Source organism: Macaca mulatta, chromosome 3, assembly GCF_049350105.2.
Source record: "Macaca mulatta isolate MMU2019108-1 chromosome 3, T2T-MMU8v2.0, whole genome shotgun sequence".
Classification (NCBI taxonomy): Eukaryota; Metazoa; Chordata; class Mammalia; order Primates; family Cercopithecidae; genus Macaca; species Macaca mulatta.
In genome coordinates, this window is record NC_133408.1 from 103221755 (window position 1) to 103240625 (window position 18871).

The 18871-nt window shown below is 41.1% G+C and overlaps 1 protein-coding gene across 1 annotated transcript in view; it reads left to right on the forward strand.

The window, feature by feature from the left end:
* SPMIP4 (sperm microtubule inner protein 4) overlaps positions 1 to 18871 on the forward strand; it is a 46239-nt gene that overhangs the window by 18693 nt on the left and 8675 nt on the right. The window contains exons 4-7 of the mRNA XM_015133839.3: positions 985 to 1056; positions 4040 to 4069; positions 7689 to 7870; positions 11211 to 11299. Of these exons, the coding sequence (XP_014989325.3) occupies positions 985 to 1056; positions 4040 to 4069; positions 7689 to 7870; positions 11211 to 11299 (373 nt within the window). The remainder of the gene's footprint in view (positions 1 to 984; positions 1057 to 4039; positions 4070 to 7688; positions 7871 to 11210; positions 11300 to 18871) is intronic.

The following is an 18871-nucleotide window of genomic DNA, read 5'->3' on the forward strand; positions in this document are numbered from 1 at the left end:
GGTCTCAGTTCACTGCAACCTCTGCCTCCCAGGTTTAAGCAATTCTCATGCCTCAGCCTCCCGAGTAGCTGGGAGTACAGGCATGCACCAACATGCCCAACAAATTTTTTTCTATTTTTAGTAGAGATGGGGTTTCACTTTGTTGGCCAGGCTGGTCTCAAACTCCTGGCCTCAAGTCATCTGCCCATCTCGGCCTCCCACAGTGCTAAGATTACAGGTGTGAGCTCCCGGCCTTATGATTAAATCTGATGATCAAATTTTCTTTCAAGTTTTTGACTTTTAAAATAAAGTTATTGTTTTAAAGGTCCTTCCTACCACCAAAGAAAAAGCACATTCCTATACATTTTATTTTTGTATAGGTTTTTCTCTAAGTTCTTTAGATTTTTAAATCCATCTGAAATTATCTTTCTGAATAGTGTAAATAGAAATGGATTATTTTTCAAATGAATACTGAATTTTTTTCTATATTAAAAAATATATCCTGGCTGTACGTGGTGGCTCATGCCTGTAATCCCAGCACTTTGGGAGGCTGAGGCAGGAGAATCATTTGAAGCCAGGAGTTTGAGACTAGCCTGGGCAACATAGCAAGACTGTGTTTCTAAAACAAAACAAAACAAAACAAAACAATAAAATACATAAAAAGTTTTAAAATTTTAAAAAAGAAAACTGCATCTTTTTTCCCCTGGTTTAAAATGACACCTTTGGTCAGGCACAGTAGCTCATGCCTATAATCTCAGCATTTTGAGAGACCAAGGCAGCAAGATCTCTTAAGCCCAGGAGTTCAAGATAAGCCTGAGCAACATAGCAAGACCTCATCTCCATTTATTATAAAATAATAATAAATAAAATAAAATGACACCTTTTCATATATTGAATTTCTACATATACGTGAATGTATTATTAATCTATTTGTCTTTTACTATCTCACCATTATATTGTGTTAATTTTAAATCATGTTTAATTTAATCTTTTCTTTCTTTTCAGAAAGCTTCCTATTGAACAATTTTATTATTTGACCCAGAACAAAAAAAGTGATCTCTATGGAAATGATTCTTTGTAAGTTTGGGTTTTTTTCCTTATATAAAATCAAATAACATTTTTAAGTGGAAATGAGTTATATGAGACATTATTAAAGCCCCAAATGGGGACTTTTAGAGAAAAAAATTATTCCTTTTTAAAAATAGAGACAATTAATGCCAGAAACCAAGACCAAACAAACAAAAGCAAATAAATAACAAACCAATAGTTTTAGTGTTTAAAAAAATCAAGAAAAAGATAGGAGCTGATGAATACTAATGTTCAAAGGAATTCCTAAAGGTTATCTTGGTCCATTTCCCTGCCTTTGACCTACTTATATAACCTAGTAAGAATCTGTTACATTTATTGAAATATCAATAGAAAACGCCTTAGTGGCCCTCAACAAATTTGCAACCAGAATTTTACGAGGATAGAGTTTTTTTATCATCTGCAAATAACTCCTAATAACACTTCCTAAGTATCTTTTTTAACGTAAGCCATACTTGTTAATTTACCCATCATTTAAAGGTATTCTTTTCAAGTGTATTATTTTATTATGCTTTTAAATAGTTTGTCATGTACATTACAAAAGCATACATTTTTATTTTTAGATAAAAATAAAACACAGCTGGGCGCAGTGGCTCACGCCTGTAATCCCAACACCTTGGGAGGCTGAGGCGGGTGGATCACCTGAGGTCAGGAGTTCAAGACCAGCCTGGCCAACATGGTGAAACCCTGTCTCTACTAAAAATACAAAAATTAGCCGGGCATGATGGCAGGCGCCTGTAATCCCAACTACTCGGGAGGCTGAGGCAGAAGAATCACTTGAACCCAGGAGGCGAAGGTTGCAGTGAGCCAAGATCGTGCCATTGCACTCCAGTCTGGGCGACACGAGCAAAACTCCGTCTCAAACAAACAAACAAACAAACAAATATTAAACACCACAGCATTGAAGTAATAATGAAACTATCATTTATTAAGAAGTACTAGTTGTTGATAGGTAAAAATTTAATATAGAAGTTAGCCACTAGATGGCGCCAAAAAGACAAAATTTGTGGTTGTCTTGCTTTATCCCTTTGGGATAAGTGAATTTTGCAAAGCAGATGTGAAGGATGGCAGTAAACTTAATGGACTGATTTAGGTCAAGGAAGAGGTGTCTCAGCATTTGTTACTTTCATTTTATCTTTTCAAATCTTGAAGTTTTAAAAAAGATTTTATATTTTAAATTTAAGTTGTTTTTTTTTTTCATTTCAAATCAAATCAATTTTAGGCATATGCTTATCAATATTGTAGTGGAATTTGTCACATGAGAATAATTTTAGATGCTAGCTTAATTATATATTATATATATTATATTATATATAGTTGCCAATCTATTAATAACAACTCTAGATTCCTTGGATTCATATATTCATCACTTCCCTGCCCTTTGTGCCCCCACCATCTCTCCAACTCAGTGATGTCGGTGGAAGACAGAGCATGCTTTTCTAGTTTCATGCCCACGGATTTAGAGTTGAAATTTAAAAAGATATAAACTCTTATAGTTCATGGGAATCTCGTGTTTATAATACATTACAGGATAATAAATTTATATGGCTTACATGCCACTTTCTAGGGAATATCTGCTAGCATGGAGGAACATCTAAAAAATTAAAGTGTATTCAATTTTACTGACTTTTACTATCAAATTGATAACATTCTGTTCATTTTTCACACCTGAAGTCTTTCACAATTTTATCTGCATAGGCTGAAACGAATTGTTGAAATCCAATGTAGATGGATGATTACCCGTCTTTAGTCGACCTTTTTCCAGGTCTACAGGATTATTTCTTGGCATGCAAGGTTCGGAGTAATTAGTAAATGCACAGCCTTGGAATGAACTGCTTCAGAAAAGGCATGCTTCCAGGAACTTGGTCCGTTTTGTTCTATCCTCTCTCTGCTGACCGGGCAACATTTACTATCATGAGATATCAGCAACCCTGAGTAAAGGTAGAAAGCACACATGGTACTTAAATATCCTCTCCAGCCGGGCCACACTCGGGTCACTTTAGGCCGTGAAATTGCACCACATGTATAATGTCCGGCTTCCTCAGAGCACTTTGGCTACTGCCTGATTATGAGAGTAAAGGTCAGAAAGAACCAAAGTTGTCTTATCATTAGAAGTAGTCATCCCAGCCGGGCGCGGTGGCCCAGCACTTCGGGAGGCCGAGGTAGGCAGATCATGAGGTCAGGAGATCGAGACCATCCTGGCGAACACGGTGAAACCCTGTCTCTACTAAAAATACAAAAAAATTAGCCGGGCGAGGTGGCAGGCGCCTGTAGTCCCAGCTACTCGGGAGGCCGAGGCAGGAGAATGGCATGAGCCTGGGAGGCAGAGCTTGCAGTGGGCCGAGATCACGCCACGGCACTCCAGCCTGGGCGACAGAGCGAGACTCCATCTCAAAAAAAAAAAAAAAAAAAAAAAAAGTAGTCATCCCATGTATCTTCACTGCAAATGGAAAATGCAGAAACAGTGGTGAGCAGGACTGAGGTTAGAATAAATGGATGGAAAAATTAATCAACAGACAACTGAGATAAGGAAACAACATCTCTGTCTTGTCAATATTCAGGGATCCAGAAAGTTAATCAAGAACATTATCTTAATGGCATTACGGTTTGAAAATGGGGTTCATCATTATTATTCTTTTTTTTTTTTTTAAGGCAGACTTTTGCTCTGTCACCCAGCAACTTCTACCTCCTGGGTAATCCTGAGTAGCTGGGATTACAGGCATGCACCACCATGCCTAGCTAATTTTTGTTTTGTATTTTTGGTATTTTTAGTATTTTTCTATTTTGTATTTTGCCCAGGCTGGTCTTGAACTCCTGAGCTCAAGCAATCGCCTACCTTGGCCTCCCAAAGGGCTGGGATTACAGGCGTGAGCCACCATGCCCAGCCTATATCGTTAATCAAGTTTCTAATAGGAATATAAACCTTTAAAAGCCCTTAATATAAGTTAGAACTTATTTCCTGTTTTTATTCTAGGATACCCAAACCGCCGAATTCAACAGTAGGGTAAGTAAATAACTTATATTTTCCTTCTCTGTTATAATCAAAGAAAAAAAATGGACATTTCTTATGTCTCAGAAGTGTGAAAACAAGTGAGACTTTCCATGAAAACTTTTCTTTTGTTTGTTTTTTTGTTTTGTTTTGTTTTTGTTTTTGAGACGGAGTCTTACTTTGTCGCCCAGGCTGGAGTACAGTGGTGCCATCACAGCTCACTGCAGCCTTGACCTCCCCGGGATCAGGCGATCCTTCCACCTCCCAAGTAGCTGGGACTACAGGTGTGCACCACTATGCCTGACTAATTTTTGTAGAGATGGATTCTTGCCATGTCGCCCAGACTGGTCTTGAACCCCTGGGCTCAAGTGATCCGCCCACCTCGGCCTCCCAAAGTACTGGATTACAGGTGTGAGCCACAGTGCCTGGCCTGAAAACTATGTTTTAATAGTTGGAAGGAAAGGCTGGTGCAAGTCCAGGATAACATTACTTTTATTTCTCTCCTATTATATCCCCTGCAAATCTTTTTTAGTACATGTTTTATTTTCATATAATTTTAGATTTATAGAATTATTGTGAAGATAGTGTGGAGAGTTCCCATATACATCACACGCAGTTTCCCCTATTGTTAACATCTCACATTAATATGGCACATTTGTCACAATTAATGAACTATTGCTGATGCATTACAATGACCCATGCTTTATCCATGCTTTATCCAGATTTCCTCAGTTTTTCCCTCATGTCCTTCTTCTGTCCCCGGATCCCATCCAGAGTACCGCATTACATTTAGTCATCATCTCTCCTTAGGTTCCTCTTGGCTGTGACAGTTTCTCAGACTTCCCTTGTTTTAATGACCTTGACAGTGATTAGGATTATTAGTTAGATATTTTGTAGAATGCCCCCAAATTGGGCTTTGACTGATACTTTTCTTATGGTTAGAGCTGGATGATGTATTTGCGGAAGGAAGACCACGGAGCTAAAGTGCTGTTTTCATGACATCGTAGCAAGGGTACATGCCAGCAGCATGATCTATCCCTGGTAATGCTAACCCTGACCGCCCCGCACAGGTGTCCTCAGCAGGTTTCCCCGCTGCACACACACTCCTTCTTCCCTCCTTTCCCCACTGCACTCTAGAAGAAGCTGTGTGTCTGCGTGCAGCCCACACTTAAGGCATCTGGATTTATACTCCACCTTCTTGAAAGCAGAGTACCTGCATAAATTATTTGGCATTCTACTCCATTTACTTATTTATTCAATCACTTCTTTCTCTCAGTATAGACTCATGGACATTTATTTTGTACTTTAGTACTTAGGTAGCAATCCAATACCACTTTCTTTTGTTACTAAGATTGGCAATGAGGAGCTCTTTGAGTTCGCTCCTATATTCCTTTGACATTTCCCCATCATTGTGGGGTTTTGACTTTTTTTTTTTTTCCTTTTAGCATTTCCTTTCTTTCTGTCACTCTAAGATAATCCAGGCTCATCTTATATAATAGCTCCCAGAGTGGCCGGGCACAGTGGCTCACACCTGTAATCCTAGCACTTTGGGAGGCTGAGGCGGGCAGATCACAAGCTCAGGAGTTCAAGACCAGCCTGGCCAACATGGTGAAACCCTGTCTCTACTAAAGATACAAAAAATTAGTCTGGCATGGCAAGTGCCTGTAATCCCAGCTACTCGGGAGGCTGAGGCAGGAGAATCGCTTGAACCCAGGAAGCAGAGGTTGCAGTGAGCCGAGATCGCGCCATTACACTCCAGCCTGGGTAACAGAGCAAGACTCCGTCTCAAAAATAATAATAATAATAATAACTCCCAGAAACCCTAGCTCCTTTGATTGAAGATAGGTGTTAGAAGCCGAGATCTGAGCACCCAGTGTCCTCCGTGCCACTGGAGTCCTCTATCAAGCTTAACAGAAATTATTAAGCTGCCATTTAAAAAGTTGTGTTTCAGCTAAAGACCTATTCAAAAGGCTATTAAAATTAATGTCTAGGTTTTTTTGGTTTTTCTATTTTTAAAAAAACGACGAAGTGAAGAACCCTTGTCTTGGGCTTTTCAAATTCTCTTCATAAACAGTTTGAAAAGTAAAGTCCTTTTTGTTAGGTCACATTTCTTGGATTCACCTTTCTGCTTGCAGCCTGGCAAGTTCCAAGGTGGGGGGCCGGAAGTCTGAGATCAAGGCGTCAGCCGGGTTGGTTCCTTCTGAGGACTGTGATAGAGACTCTGTCCCATGCCTCTCCCCTGGCTTTTGGGCTTTGCTGGTGATCTTTGGTGCTCCTTGGCTTGTAGATGCATCATCCCAATCTCTGCCTCATCTTCACATGGCATTCTTCTCGGGTGTTTGTCTGTGTCCAACTTTCCGTTTCTTAAAAGGATACCAGGCGTATTGGGTTAGGGGCCCACCCTGCTCCAGTATGGAGTAACTTGGTCTTAACTAAGTATATCTATAATGACCCTATTTCCATACAAGGTTACAGTATGTGGCCCTGGAGATTATGGATGGGGGTGGAGGGGAGGAATTCAACACATAACACTTGGTCTTGCTTTTTTCTACTTAATTTTCTTGTTATGAATAACATTTCTCTATCCCATGGACTTCCTAATTTTGCTTTTCTTCTGGTTTAGACAGCTCCCACATGGTTTGTTTGTTTTTTGTTTTTTGTTTTTTGTTTTTTTTTACCTCTGCCAATTCTCCAAATGATAGGAAAATTATACCCCTATGCTCTCTTTAACATGTTTATTTTTTCCTTCAGTGTGCTAGCTGTTTTTGGCTTTTTGATTTTGAAGCAGTACTGTGTACATAAACAGGAAGTATATTTTGTTGATTGATTGCTTAAAGAAACAGATGCCCTGGGTTGAAAGTTCATTCCAAGATGGTTAGAGATCACTTTGCTGAAGCAGAATGCCCAAAACAATTCATGGGAGCCTCTTAAAATAAGACACAGTAATTAAAAGCAACTAGAAATTCTTCCTGTATACCATTCTAAAAACACGGGCCAGGCGCGGTGGCTCAAGCCTGTAATCTCAGCACTTTGGGAGGCCGAGACGGGCGGATCACGAGGTCAGGAGATCGAGACCATCCTGGCTAACACGGTGAAACCCCGTCTCTACTAAAAAATACAAAAAACTAGCCGGGCGAGGTGGCAGCGCCTGTAGTCCCAGCTACTCAGGAGGCTGAGGCAGGAGAATGGCGTGAACCCGGGAGGCGGAGCTTGCAGTGAGCTGAGATCGCGCCACTGCACTCCAGCCTGGGCGACAGAGTGAGACTCCGTCTCAAAAAAAAAAAAAAAAAAAAAACACAAAACAAAAAAACACAAAACTCGTTTATTTTCTGCTTTATATTTTTTATACCAGTTATGAAACTTATTCACTGATAAAGAATTAAGCATGATTTATTTTAAAATTAAATTTAGTTTTATCTAGCAAAATTAAGAAAATGTCCTGTTTTATGGTATACATTCCAAGAGAATGCCAACTCCATGAGCACAGGGACATCGACTCACTGTCCTGTCCCCCAGCATTAGAACAGTTTCTGCCGTTAAAAAAGGGGTCCCAATAAATATTTGGTGATTAATTTTTTCAATCATACTTCTTTCTGTTCTTTTCATTTTGTTTTTTTCCCTCAATAAATCATAGAGAGATCTGCTTGCCATATCCAATTGAACACCCCTACCACACACACACCTGTCGTGGCGCCATGTTCCCCACCTTCACGTCACCTGACGACCTCTACACAGGCATTAAAGCCCGCGCCCAGCAGCCCTTTCCTCCCACGGTGCCAACCAAGACTTATGATTCAACAGTTTTGAAGACAAGAGGTAAAATGTGATCTAGAATCAGAACTGTATTAATTCTTATTATTGGGGTTTCTTCAATAATAAAATTAAAGCAAGGAGCACAAAGGACTCAAGTCACAAATGTGTGACTCAGTAGATCAGGAAACTTGTTCTCAGCTGCAACTTTACAATCAGCTGGAGCACCACCACCGACCCATCAAATCGGACTCTTTGCAAGTGCTCCCAAACTTTCCCCTAGACAAAACGTTGTAGAATTGGTGGTTTTTATTCCGCTTCTGTTTTTATTTATGTCCTGCTCTCATGGTTTAGTTTTTAAAAATTTCATCCTAGCCCAGGTGATCAGCACAAGGGACAGTGTTTGGATCAATCATAGAGTCTGGATGTGGGTGCAGCAGCAGTGATAGAATTGAAAGATCCCCATTGAAATAAGATGCAGAAAGCAATGGGAGTAGTTTGTTCAGTCCTTCTTCACACCCTGGAGCACGTTCTCCCAGCTGCAAACCTTAGAGTCTTTGTGAATGTGTTTTATCAGAGAGGACAGGAATCCCGTACACTAGTCATCGAATCTCTCCCACACTAGACACCTTGGTCTTTGCTGAGGAGACCTACGCATGTGCGTAAACAGAGAGGCCACCTCTGGAGAAAGAGTGAAAACACTCAAGAGAGAGGGATGAAAATGATACATGGTAGGTAAAGGCAAATATTTGTTGAGTGCACTTAGGTGAGGTAGAAAAGACTCAAGAATTGTCCTATCCTGCAGGACAAGACTCAAGAATTGTCCTGTCCTATCCTACACATGAATATTTGGACCAAAATGCAAGGACAGAATATTGCCATCATCGGCCTCAACCTCAGTGTCTTATTAGCAGACAGTAACGTTTTGAAAGCTAGCATAGTGGAGTATGTAAGAGCATGGATTCTGGAGTCAGATGCATGAGTAGAATTCTGGATCTGCCACTTACTTACCTGTGGTCCATGGGAGAGTTTCTGAACTTCTCTGTTCTGCTTCCCAGTTTGCAAAATGGGAATATTATTAATAGTACCCACTTATCAAATAACAGAGATAAATGTTAGTGGTTATTCTCTTACCCTGCTAGCATGTAATCACTGCGGTATGTGTGTACCATGCTGAACTTTCCCATTGCCTCTCAGACCAGGCAGCATTGGAAAAAGGCAGTGAAAGCTGTATCAAGTGTACTGGCTGTTAGTGTTGGGCACCATGCTTAGCTACACAGCAGAAGTGGTGAGAGATGGTGCTGTGCAAAAGAGCTATAAATGTTCTAAAGGAAATGATAGGTATGATGCCTCAACAAGTAAAATTTGTATGACTTTGTTATATAAATTGTCAAAGTAAATTTCTTTTTCTCAATCCTGAATTCAGTAATTTCTGAAATCATATGAAGTACATATAGTTAGCAAGAAATCACAGAAATATGTGTTTAATTCATATCAACACTTTTTTTTTTTTTTTGAAATGGAGTCTTGCTCTGTTGCCCAGGCCTAGAGTGCAGTGGCACTTTCTGGAACCTCTGCTTCCTAGGTCCAAGTGATTCTCCTGCCTTAGCCTCCCAAGTAGCAGGGACTACAGGCATGTGCCACCACACCCACCTAGTTTTTGTATTTTTAGTAGAGACAGGGTTTCACCATGTTGGCCAGGCTGGTCTCGAACTCCTGACCTCAAGTGATCTGCCCACCACAGCCTCACAAAGTGCTGGGATTACAGGCATGAGCCACCATGGCCAGCCCATAAAAACACTTTTCAATGCAGTAGTACATAAGGAACTGAAAACACAAGTTATCCTCTTAATTTCCTGCTCTTCCAACCCTCTACCTCTCTCCAACCATTCAGTCACTCAGGGAATTTTTAAAAGATGAGCATACTCTAACAACCCTTATCAAAAAATCTTTCCAGGAACTAGTATGGCATTAGGTTTCTACTCTTTCACTTGTTTTAATTATTCTTTATTAGTAATAAGAAGCATGGGCCAAGTGTGGTGATTCATGCCTGTAATCCTAGCACTTTGGGAGGCCAAACTGGGCAAATCACTTGAGTCCAGGAGTTCAAGACCAGCCTGGCTAATATGGCAAAACTCTACTAAAAATACAAAAACTAGCCGGGCATGGAGGTGCATGCCTGTAGTCCTAGCTAATTGGGCAGCTGAGGCATGAGAGTCTCTTGAACCCAGGAGGCAGAGGTTACAGTGAGCTGAGATCATGCCACTGCACTCTAGCCTGGGTGACAGAGAGACTCTGTCTCAAAAAAAAAAAGAGAGAGAAAAGGAAGGGAGGGAGGGAGGAGGGAGGAAGGAAGGGAAAGGAAGAGAGAGAGAAAGAGTAAGGGAGGGAGGGAAGAAGGAAGGGAGGGAGGGAGGGAGGGAGAAGGAAGGAAGGAAGTTAAGAGTTCAGGCTCTAGACTCAGATTGCCTGAGTCTGAAGTCTACCTGTGAGATGGGGACAAATCACTTATTCTCTCTCTGCTTCAATTTCCTCATTTACTAAAGTTGGAATAACTATACCTTTCTTATAGTAATGTTAAAAATTGCATGTGATGATATATATAAAACAGTACTGTGACTGGCACATGGTAAGTGTTCAATAAACGCCTGCACTTGTTCTTATTACATATGAAGATGGGTGTTCAGAACATTCTTTAACTTGAAACTTATCACGAGAGCAAAGCAAGCCATGCTGTTTGGTAAAGCTTATCAAATTATAAAACAAAATCTAAGAAGCCGTATTGTTTAAGATGTTCCCTTTCAATACCTTTTTGGTAAGCAGGTACTAACTCAGTTTCAGAAAACTTGATATTTAGGCAGAGAAAAGCCAAGACAGGTAATATGGAAATGTATTTGTTGAGCCCCCAGAGACCAGAAAAAAAGATCAGAAAGAGGATCCAGGAACACTTATTATTTACCTAAGATCTCTCTCATTAAGAAGAAAGGTGAAGTACTAGTGACTCCTATTACTACTGAGAGCACTAGGGTTAAAGACTCATTCTCACGCTGTGTGGCCCACATGCTGCTCCTGTACATGCTCAAGAATTCAAGAGCAACAAGCCCAGTGTGGTGGCCTGGCCTGCCCTGCCCTTGTAGTCTTAGTTATTCAGGATGCTGAGGTAGGAAGATCATTTGAGCCCAGGGGTTCAAGTCCAGCTTAAGAAACATAGCAAGATGCTATCTTAAAAAATATATAAAAATAAAAGAGAATTCAGGAGCAAGCTGAATCTCTCTAAAGCTGTAACTACATAGGTAAAATATACACCAACATCCATCTCTACCTTATATTATCTCATTTCTATTTATTGGACCTATTAATCCCTTAAAAGACTGTTCTTATTTATTGCTTTTCCTGAAATTTTCAGGTAATCCTTATAGATATGAACTGATTGATATTCCCATGGATTCAAAGAAGAAAGCACTGACTTGGCCAGGTCAGGGTGTATATTATGATGTAAGTATCTTTTTAAATGTGTGTTTAAGAGAAAGTAACAAATATTTTTAGTCAATACATTTATAAAAATCTAGGCTGGGCATGGTGGCACATGCCTGTAATCCCAACACTTTTTGAAGCCAAGGTGCACAGATTGCTTGAGGTCAGGAGTTTGAGACCAGCCTGACCAACATGGTGAAACCCTGTCTCTACTAGAAAATACAAAAATTAGCCGATTATGGTGGTGCATTTCTGTAGTCCCAGCTACTTGGGAGGCTGAGGCACGAGAATCACTTGAACCTGGGAGGTGAAGGTTGCAGTGAGCCAAGATCATGCCACTGCACTCCAGCCTGAGCAACAGAGTGAGACTCTGTCTCAAAAAAAAAAAAAAAAATCTAAAAGATTGTTTTCATTTTCCATCTGAATGTAAAATTTGAGATTTTGACTGTGACTTACATTTTTCAGTTTTCTTAGCTGATTTCATGTACTGTTGGTAGTTATGGAACATTCCACAGTTACCAAAAAAAAAAAAAAAAGATTGCCCCCAGGAAGATGGTGGGGGAGGGCTGCATTTCTCACACTGTGTTCCTCCAACCCTGTTCTTACAACTTATAATATATCCAGTCACTCTAAATATGCATAGAGTAAATGGAAGATTTCCAGAAAGATTTACAAGCTATTATTGTTCCAGCCATATTATCATATTGGTGTCAAGTCTAAAATGAAATAAAACAATAGGCACCATTTATTGAGAAATTGCTACACACCTAACCACTCTAAATACATCATTTAACCCTTTCAATAACCTCCTAAGGTTAGCATCATCATTTTCATTTTATAGATAAGGAAACTGGTGACTAAGAATTTGTGACTATGTCATGATCACAGAAATCAGGTTTGTGAAGTTCTAGTCTCTGACCTTAACCTCTGCCCCGTAACTCCACATGGATAAAAAGAGAAAATTATAAGTCAAGAGGGAAAATATCTAGACATTTGAAAATAATAATGGCTAACATGGTTGGTGAGAAGCAGTGCCAAGTGTTCTCCATATATTATCTCGTGGCATCCAGCAATCCATGAGATAGGCAAGTGAGAGGTTGGAAACATTTGAATTTTACTTGGCAAATCATTATGACAGGCCCAGCATGTGGTCACTGCCATGTCACAGAGTCATCTATAAAGTAAGTCATTTCCTGTTTGTTTTTTAAAGTTAAACATCAAAAAGAATTCCTAACGAAGTGTCTGTTTTACTGGATCTCTTTCAGTTTTTAAGCAAAATCTATATCTAAGCAACCCAGAAATATGAGAAGTTATTCTAGAACTCATCCTATCATTACATGTTCTTATAGCCAAAGGCTCCAGATCTGTAGCTAAGTTTCTTCCTAGTCATTAAAATCCTGTTTTCCTCATGTCACATTCCTTTAGCAGCCATCCTGAATAGCTCTCCTCTGCCTGAGTGTAAATCCCGATACTTTAACTGAGGTGCAGGGACCCCTCAGGATCTGCCCTTACCTCCAGCCTGCAGCCTGGCCCCACCCTCTAGTTCCCAAACAGGTTCATGCCATTTCGCTTCCTGGAAGCCCTCCTCCAGGGCCTCTCTGCCCAATACTTGTTAATTCAAGGCCCAGCTCAACCCTCCTCGTTTCTGTTGTGTAGCAAAGAGAACCAGGTCAGGAGGCCTGTGTGCTTGCTGGTCACTCCTCTGTTGCCATTTGCTGCATAAGTTATATGAGGCAGATTATTTCCCTTTTCTGAGCTTTAATTCATAAAACATATCTGGGTAATTTCACTAAAATCTGTCCTGTAAATTTCACAAGATATGCAGATCATATGAAAGATTGAAAACCTAGAAAATACTATAATTTGTAAGGCATTATTATTACTCCAGCAGAAATGATAGCTCCCTCTTCTAAATTCTACAACACATACTGTAACCAGTAACTTTTCACATGTATTTCATATTTCACCAACTAAATTACGAGTTATTTCAGAACAGAATATGTTATGTGTATATCCCCACAGTGCATTATACATAAATATTTTTGGCTGATTATTTATTTCTTTTTTTTTTTTTGAGACGGAGTCTCGCTCTGTCTCCCAGGCTGGAGTGCAGTGGCCGGATCTCAGCTCGCTGCAAGCTCCGCCTCCCGGGTCCACGCCATTCTCCTGCCTCAGCCTCCCGAGTAGCTGGGACTACAGGCGCCCGCCACCTCGCCCGGCTAGTTTTTTTTGTATTTTTTAGTAGAGACGGGGTTTCACCGTGTTAGCCAGGATGGTCTCGATCTCCTGACCTCATGATCCACCCGTCTCGGCCTCCCAAAGTGCTGGGATTACAGGCTTGAACCACGCCCGGCCAATTATTTATTTCTTATTTCTGATGATTAATCCCACTTTCTTAATCTTTATTAACTGCTCTTAATTTTCGACCTTTCAGATTTTCTTCTGGCTCATCCCTAACTCTAACCAAGTGTTGCATTTCCCTGGACAAAGAAGTAAAAATAAAATAGATACTGAGCTTCATGGGAGTAACTCATGACTCACCTTTTTTTTTCTCTAATCTCTAGGATAATACCCTATACTTGTCCTTCCTATTTTTCCTGCCTTTCATCATTTAATTGGGGGAGGTAATCTACAGCGTTCTGTATCTAGAATGCTCTATTCCCATTAAAGGATTTTTTTTTTAAGAGACGAGGTCTCATTATGTTGCCCCATAACCAGAAAGGAGGAATTGTTGAGTATAGCCTACAGCTGCCTCCTCATGTCTTTTAAGTTTGGCCTAAAGATTTTTCCATACAGAATGAACTGTAACCTAACTGGATGCATAAACAGACTGTAACCTACTATTGTGCCGATCACCTAGTTTTAGCTGTTTCTGTGTCTCACTTCCGTTTTCTATAGGTCACTTTCCTTTTTCTGTCCATAAACCTTCTTCCACCACCTGGCAGTGGCAGAGTCTCTGAACCTATTTTGGTTTGGCAACTGCCCAGTTTATGAGTTGGTTTTTGTTTAATTAAATGCTTTAAATTCTAAAATATATAAATAAAAATGAGAAACAAAAGAAAAAGAGATAGCCAGACGCAGTGGCTCATGTCTGTAATCCCTTTGGGAGGCATTTTGGGAGGCCAAGGCGGGTGGATCACTTGAGGTCAGGGGTTCGAGACCAGCCTGACCAACATGGCGAAACCCCGTCTCTACTAAAAATACAAAAATTAGCTGGGCATGGTGGGGCATGCCTGTAATCTCAGCTACTCAGGAGGCCGAGGCAGGAGAATCGCATGAACTGCTGCCATGAACCAAGATGGCACTACTGCGTTCCAGCCTGGGTGAGAGTAAGACTCTGTCTCAAAAAAAAAAAAAAAAAAAAAAAAGAGAGAGAGAGAGAAAGAGAGACAGATTCTGTCTCATGCTGCCTTTCTCAGGTCTATTAATTATTTAACACCAGGCTGGAGTGCAGTGGCTGTTCACAGGTGCGATCATGGCACACCATATTCTCAAACTTCTGGCCTCATGCATTCTCCTGCTTCAGCCTCCTAAGTATCTAGGACTGCAGCTGTGCACCACCACACCAGGCTCAGGAGGATATTTTTTTATAGTATTTACCTTTCCTATTGCCAGAGCAGTGGTCCTCAACCTTGGCTGCACATTAGAATCGCCAGGGGTGCAGGCTGCATCCCACACCAATTAAATCCTTCTCTGAGAATGGAACTCATAGCAAGAATGCCTTGTTTTTGAAGGACTTGTAACTTGCATTTCTGGGATAATAGTCTTCCCTCTCCTTCTACTGTACCCAGGGAAGGAGAAGGGACACTACCAACCTGATACACAGGTCCAAAAATGTGTCACCCAGCTGCAAAACAGAAAACTCCAGGAACCATATGTTAGTACTTTCCATCCAAGCCAATAAGAAAATATGTATAACATACTGCTCCAACACTTATGAGTTCTGTGACCTGGGTAACATACTTAATCCTTCAATACCTGGTTTCCTCATAGATAAAGCAGGAATAATAATAAAATCTACCTGATAGTGCCGTCCTGAGAATGAAATACACAGAAAAGCACCCAGCACAATATTTGTACATCGTAAGCTCATAATAAATATTAGCTGCTATTATTATTATTATTTCAATGGTTATAGTATTTTGTTGACCTAGCAACATAAAGAAATGGGTAACCTTGGAAAGGAGAATATTCCACATAAGAACGTTAACCTTTTAAAAATTAATTCCCGGGGCTTCATGTTAACAGAGTGTGTTAAATGTCGTTTTTCCCTCCTCCTTTCACGTTGCATGTGGATGCAGCAGCTCTGCCTTCAGCAGCTACTGAGATCAGGCGCCCCTTTCCCACCCAGACCCCAGAGCTGCCCTAGCTTTGCCTCTTTGGACTGGCCCAGTTTTCCAGAGTCATTAGTGGTCATTGCACTTATCACTCTATTCAGGGCCTCTTCTGCTACCCTTCTCTTCCTGCTGAGATCTCTTCTCACTGACCATTTCCGTCCATTACCGAACCAGTCAACATTCCTTTTCCTTTTCCAATTGGCAAACATAAATAGGTTTTATTTTTGTTTTGAGATGGAGTCTCGCTCCGTCACCCACGCTGAAGTGCAGTGGCATGATCTCAGCTCACTGCAGCCTCCACCTTCTGGGTTCAAGCGATTCTCCTGCCTCAGTCTCCGGAGTTGCTGAGCCCACAGGTGTGCCCCACTATGCCCAGCTAATTTTTCTATTTTTAGTAGAGATAGGGGTTCACCGTGTTGTCCAGTTTGGTCTCAAACTCCTGACCTCAAGTGATCCTCCCTCCACGGCCTCCCAAAGTCCTGGGATTACAGGTGTGAGCCACTGTGCGCGGCCCATACATAGGTTTTAATACTTGACTCTTCTGGACTGTTTGTGTCATTGCTTACTCAAGTGGCTGAAGACTTTTGTCCGATTTCTCAAGAGCTTAAATGTCTAGCCTTAGCTTTTAGGATATGAGAATAGTCTCTAGGATGAAATCTACCTTGTAATAATTTTTTTGATAAGATGAGATATAATCACAAAGGTCAAGTGCCATACGCCTCCTTACCTTGGACTTTTTGAAATGTTTTTAAGAAAACCATTTTCAAAGCCTCGCTGAGAATAACACAATGTTCATTACAACCCAGTTTTCTGCAAACCTAAATATTTGGACAGACCCTTGGCTTCCCTTTGAGAGAGAGCTCACCAATATCACCCCTTCAAAGGGGAGCAGTTTTTCTTCTTGATCCACCTGCCACCTTTCCAATCTAAACTGCCCATCCCCATCCTAGAGATACTTTCCTCATTCCAGGGACAGTTCTCTCTCCAACACACCACCCATACTCCACACTCATCCTTAAGTGGCCAGAATGAATTTGGTGATCATGCGGGGACCTCCTTTAGAAAGGAGTCATCTTATCAAATAACTGGACGCCCACAGTGCACCTCTCCGTGGCCACCAGCACCCTGTGCCCCCTCCCACCTGTTCAGGCCCATTGACATACAAGGGGCCCAGAATGGGAAACAAACGGTCTGTCTCTCTCCTCATCTACCGTCTCACACCGCCAGTGTTCCCCGCCATTCCATCTCAGGCAGCACTGTTATCCATCCAGGTGTCCTCTTCTCCCTTCAGCCCTCTGTCTTTCCTAAGCCCTGACTAGATGCCAAAAATAATTCTCTCTGCCAGTCTCTTATTTGCTCCCTCTCTCCGTCTCTCTCTCTCTCTCTTTTCATTCCAGATGTAAATGAACAAAGTGCCTTATCATAACCTGTTAGTGTAAAAATGGTGCTAATACAATAGAATTAATTAAAATATCTAATAAAGAACCAGTATTCTCAAATGCTAAGGCCTCTGCAAATGGCAATGTGGTCTCCACAGTAAACCTTTTAACCTCCCCTATTTAACCTGGTTAAGTCCCATCATTCAAGACTAAAATAAAACAGACAAAAAAACTATATTTGCTTTTTTTGTTTCATTTAATATATTACAACCATGTTATTTTAGTGATAATTTATGGAGTTTTGGTGCCTAGCACAGAACTCTCAAAACCTTGTACATGGTTTTGCATGCAATAGGTATTCAGTAAGTGTTTAATAAATAGGTTATGAGTTACATATATTATATGAGCTATGCTGGGAATGTAACCACAATTTATATAGTACTATCCCTCTGAGAATATATTCCAAATTCAAAACAACTAATGTCACTTCTTTGTAGACTGGAGTGTCTGCCTAGAAACTAACATCTCAGGAACTGTAATTCCTTTCTGCTGTGGGCTTATCTTCCATATCAGATACAAACTCTACCCTGAGTTTAGTATATTGAGCCAATGAATACCTTTGGAGTGAATGGTTTCCACCACCCCTCTCTCATTATCCTCTCAGAGTAACATCCCCTTAACATACTGAAAACTGATCAGTTCCCCTCTCAAATGTTTCCTGCCTCTTTAGTCCCTTCTCAAGACATCACAGGCTACAGTAAAATTTCACATTGCTTATTTCCTTTCCCACACCCTTGAATGTGTTTCAGTAGGTCTCTGTTGTTAGTTCAACCAGTGTAAGACACGAGATTAATCCAGCCCCGCAGCAAAATATTTTTTTTAAAGTCCTTCTTGGCTGGGCATAGTGGCTCACGCCTGTCATCCCAGCATTTTGGGAGGCCGAGACAGGCAAATCACCTGAGATCAGGAGTTCAAGACCAGCCTGGCCAACCATGGTGAAACCCCATCTCTACTAAAAGTACAAAAATTAGCCAGGTATGGTGGTGGGCAGCTATAATCCTGGCTACTTGAGAGGCTGAGGCAGGAGAATCACATGAACGCGGGAGGCAGAGGTTGTAGTGAGCCAAGATCGCACCACTGCACTCCAGCCTGGGGGACAAGAGCAAGACTCCATCTCAAAAAAAAACAAAAACAAAAAACAGTCCTTCTTATTTCTAAGTAAGCTGGCTCTGCAAATAATGAAAAAGATAAGGAGATCAAAGGGGGCTTTCTTTATCCCTGAATAAGTAAGACACATATTTGTTAAAGGTTTACAGGGGTAGCAGTGCCTTTTCCCATGAGTACTCTATATGTAAAATGGAATCACTTCAATCTCAAAGGGTTGCTATGACCAGCATAACCCTTAGGCCCAGGAACTTTAGAAGGCCCCACACTTTAGAGGGCCAGTTCTGGCCTTCCACTGGCTGTGGCCCTTTCTGTGGAGCAAGCAGGTATGTTCATCTGGAGCCCATGCTCCCCTGTCTCCCTCCCCTGACCATGATCTTGAACCACAGAATTCCCTGACCAAATGGCTTTGAACCCAATCCTAGGCCCTTCTTGGGGTCTATTCCTCAACTCCATCCACCCACGGGTTAGCAGTGCTGCCAAGCTGGCATATACCTCATGGCCAAAGGAGTGACCAAAATATGACTGCATGCCTGTTTGCTAGAAGTGGGGTGGGGGATAAATGGAGCGGGTAAAGAAGAAAGCAGTCAGGGTGCTGAGGCCAGGGACCAGCGGCTGGCTTTTCCTGAACCACCCTGTCCCAGTGCAGAACTCGAAGTAGTCCAAGAAGTCCAATTTTAAACCTGGAAAGGAACATATTTTATGTAACATTT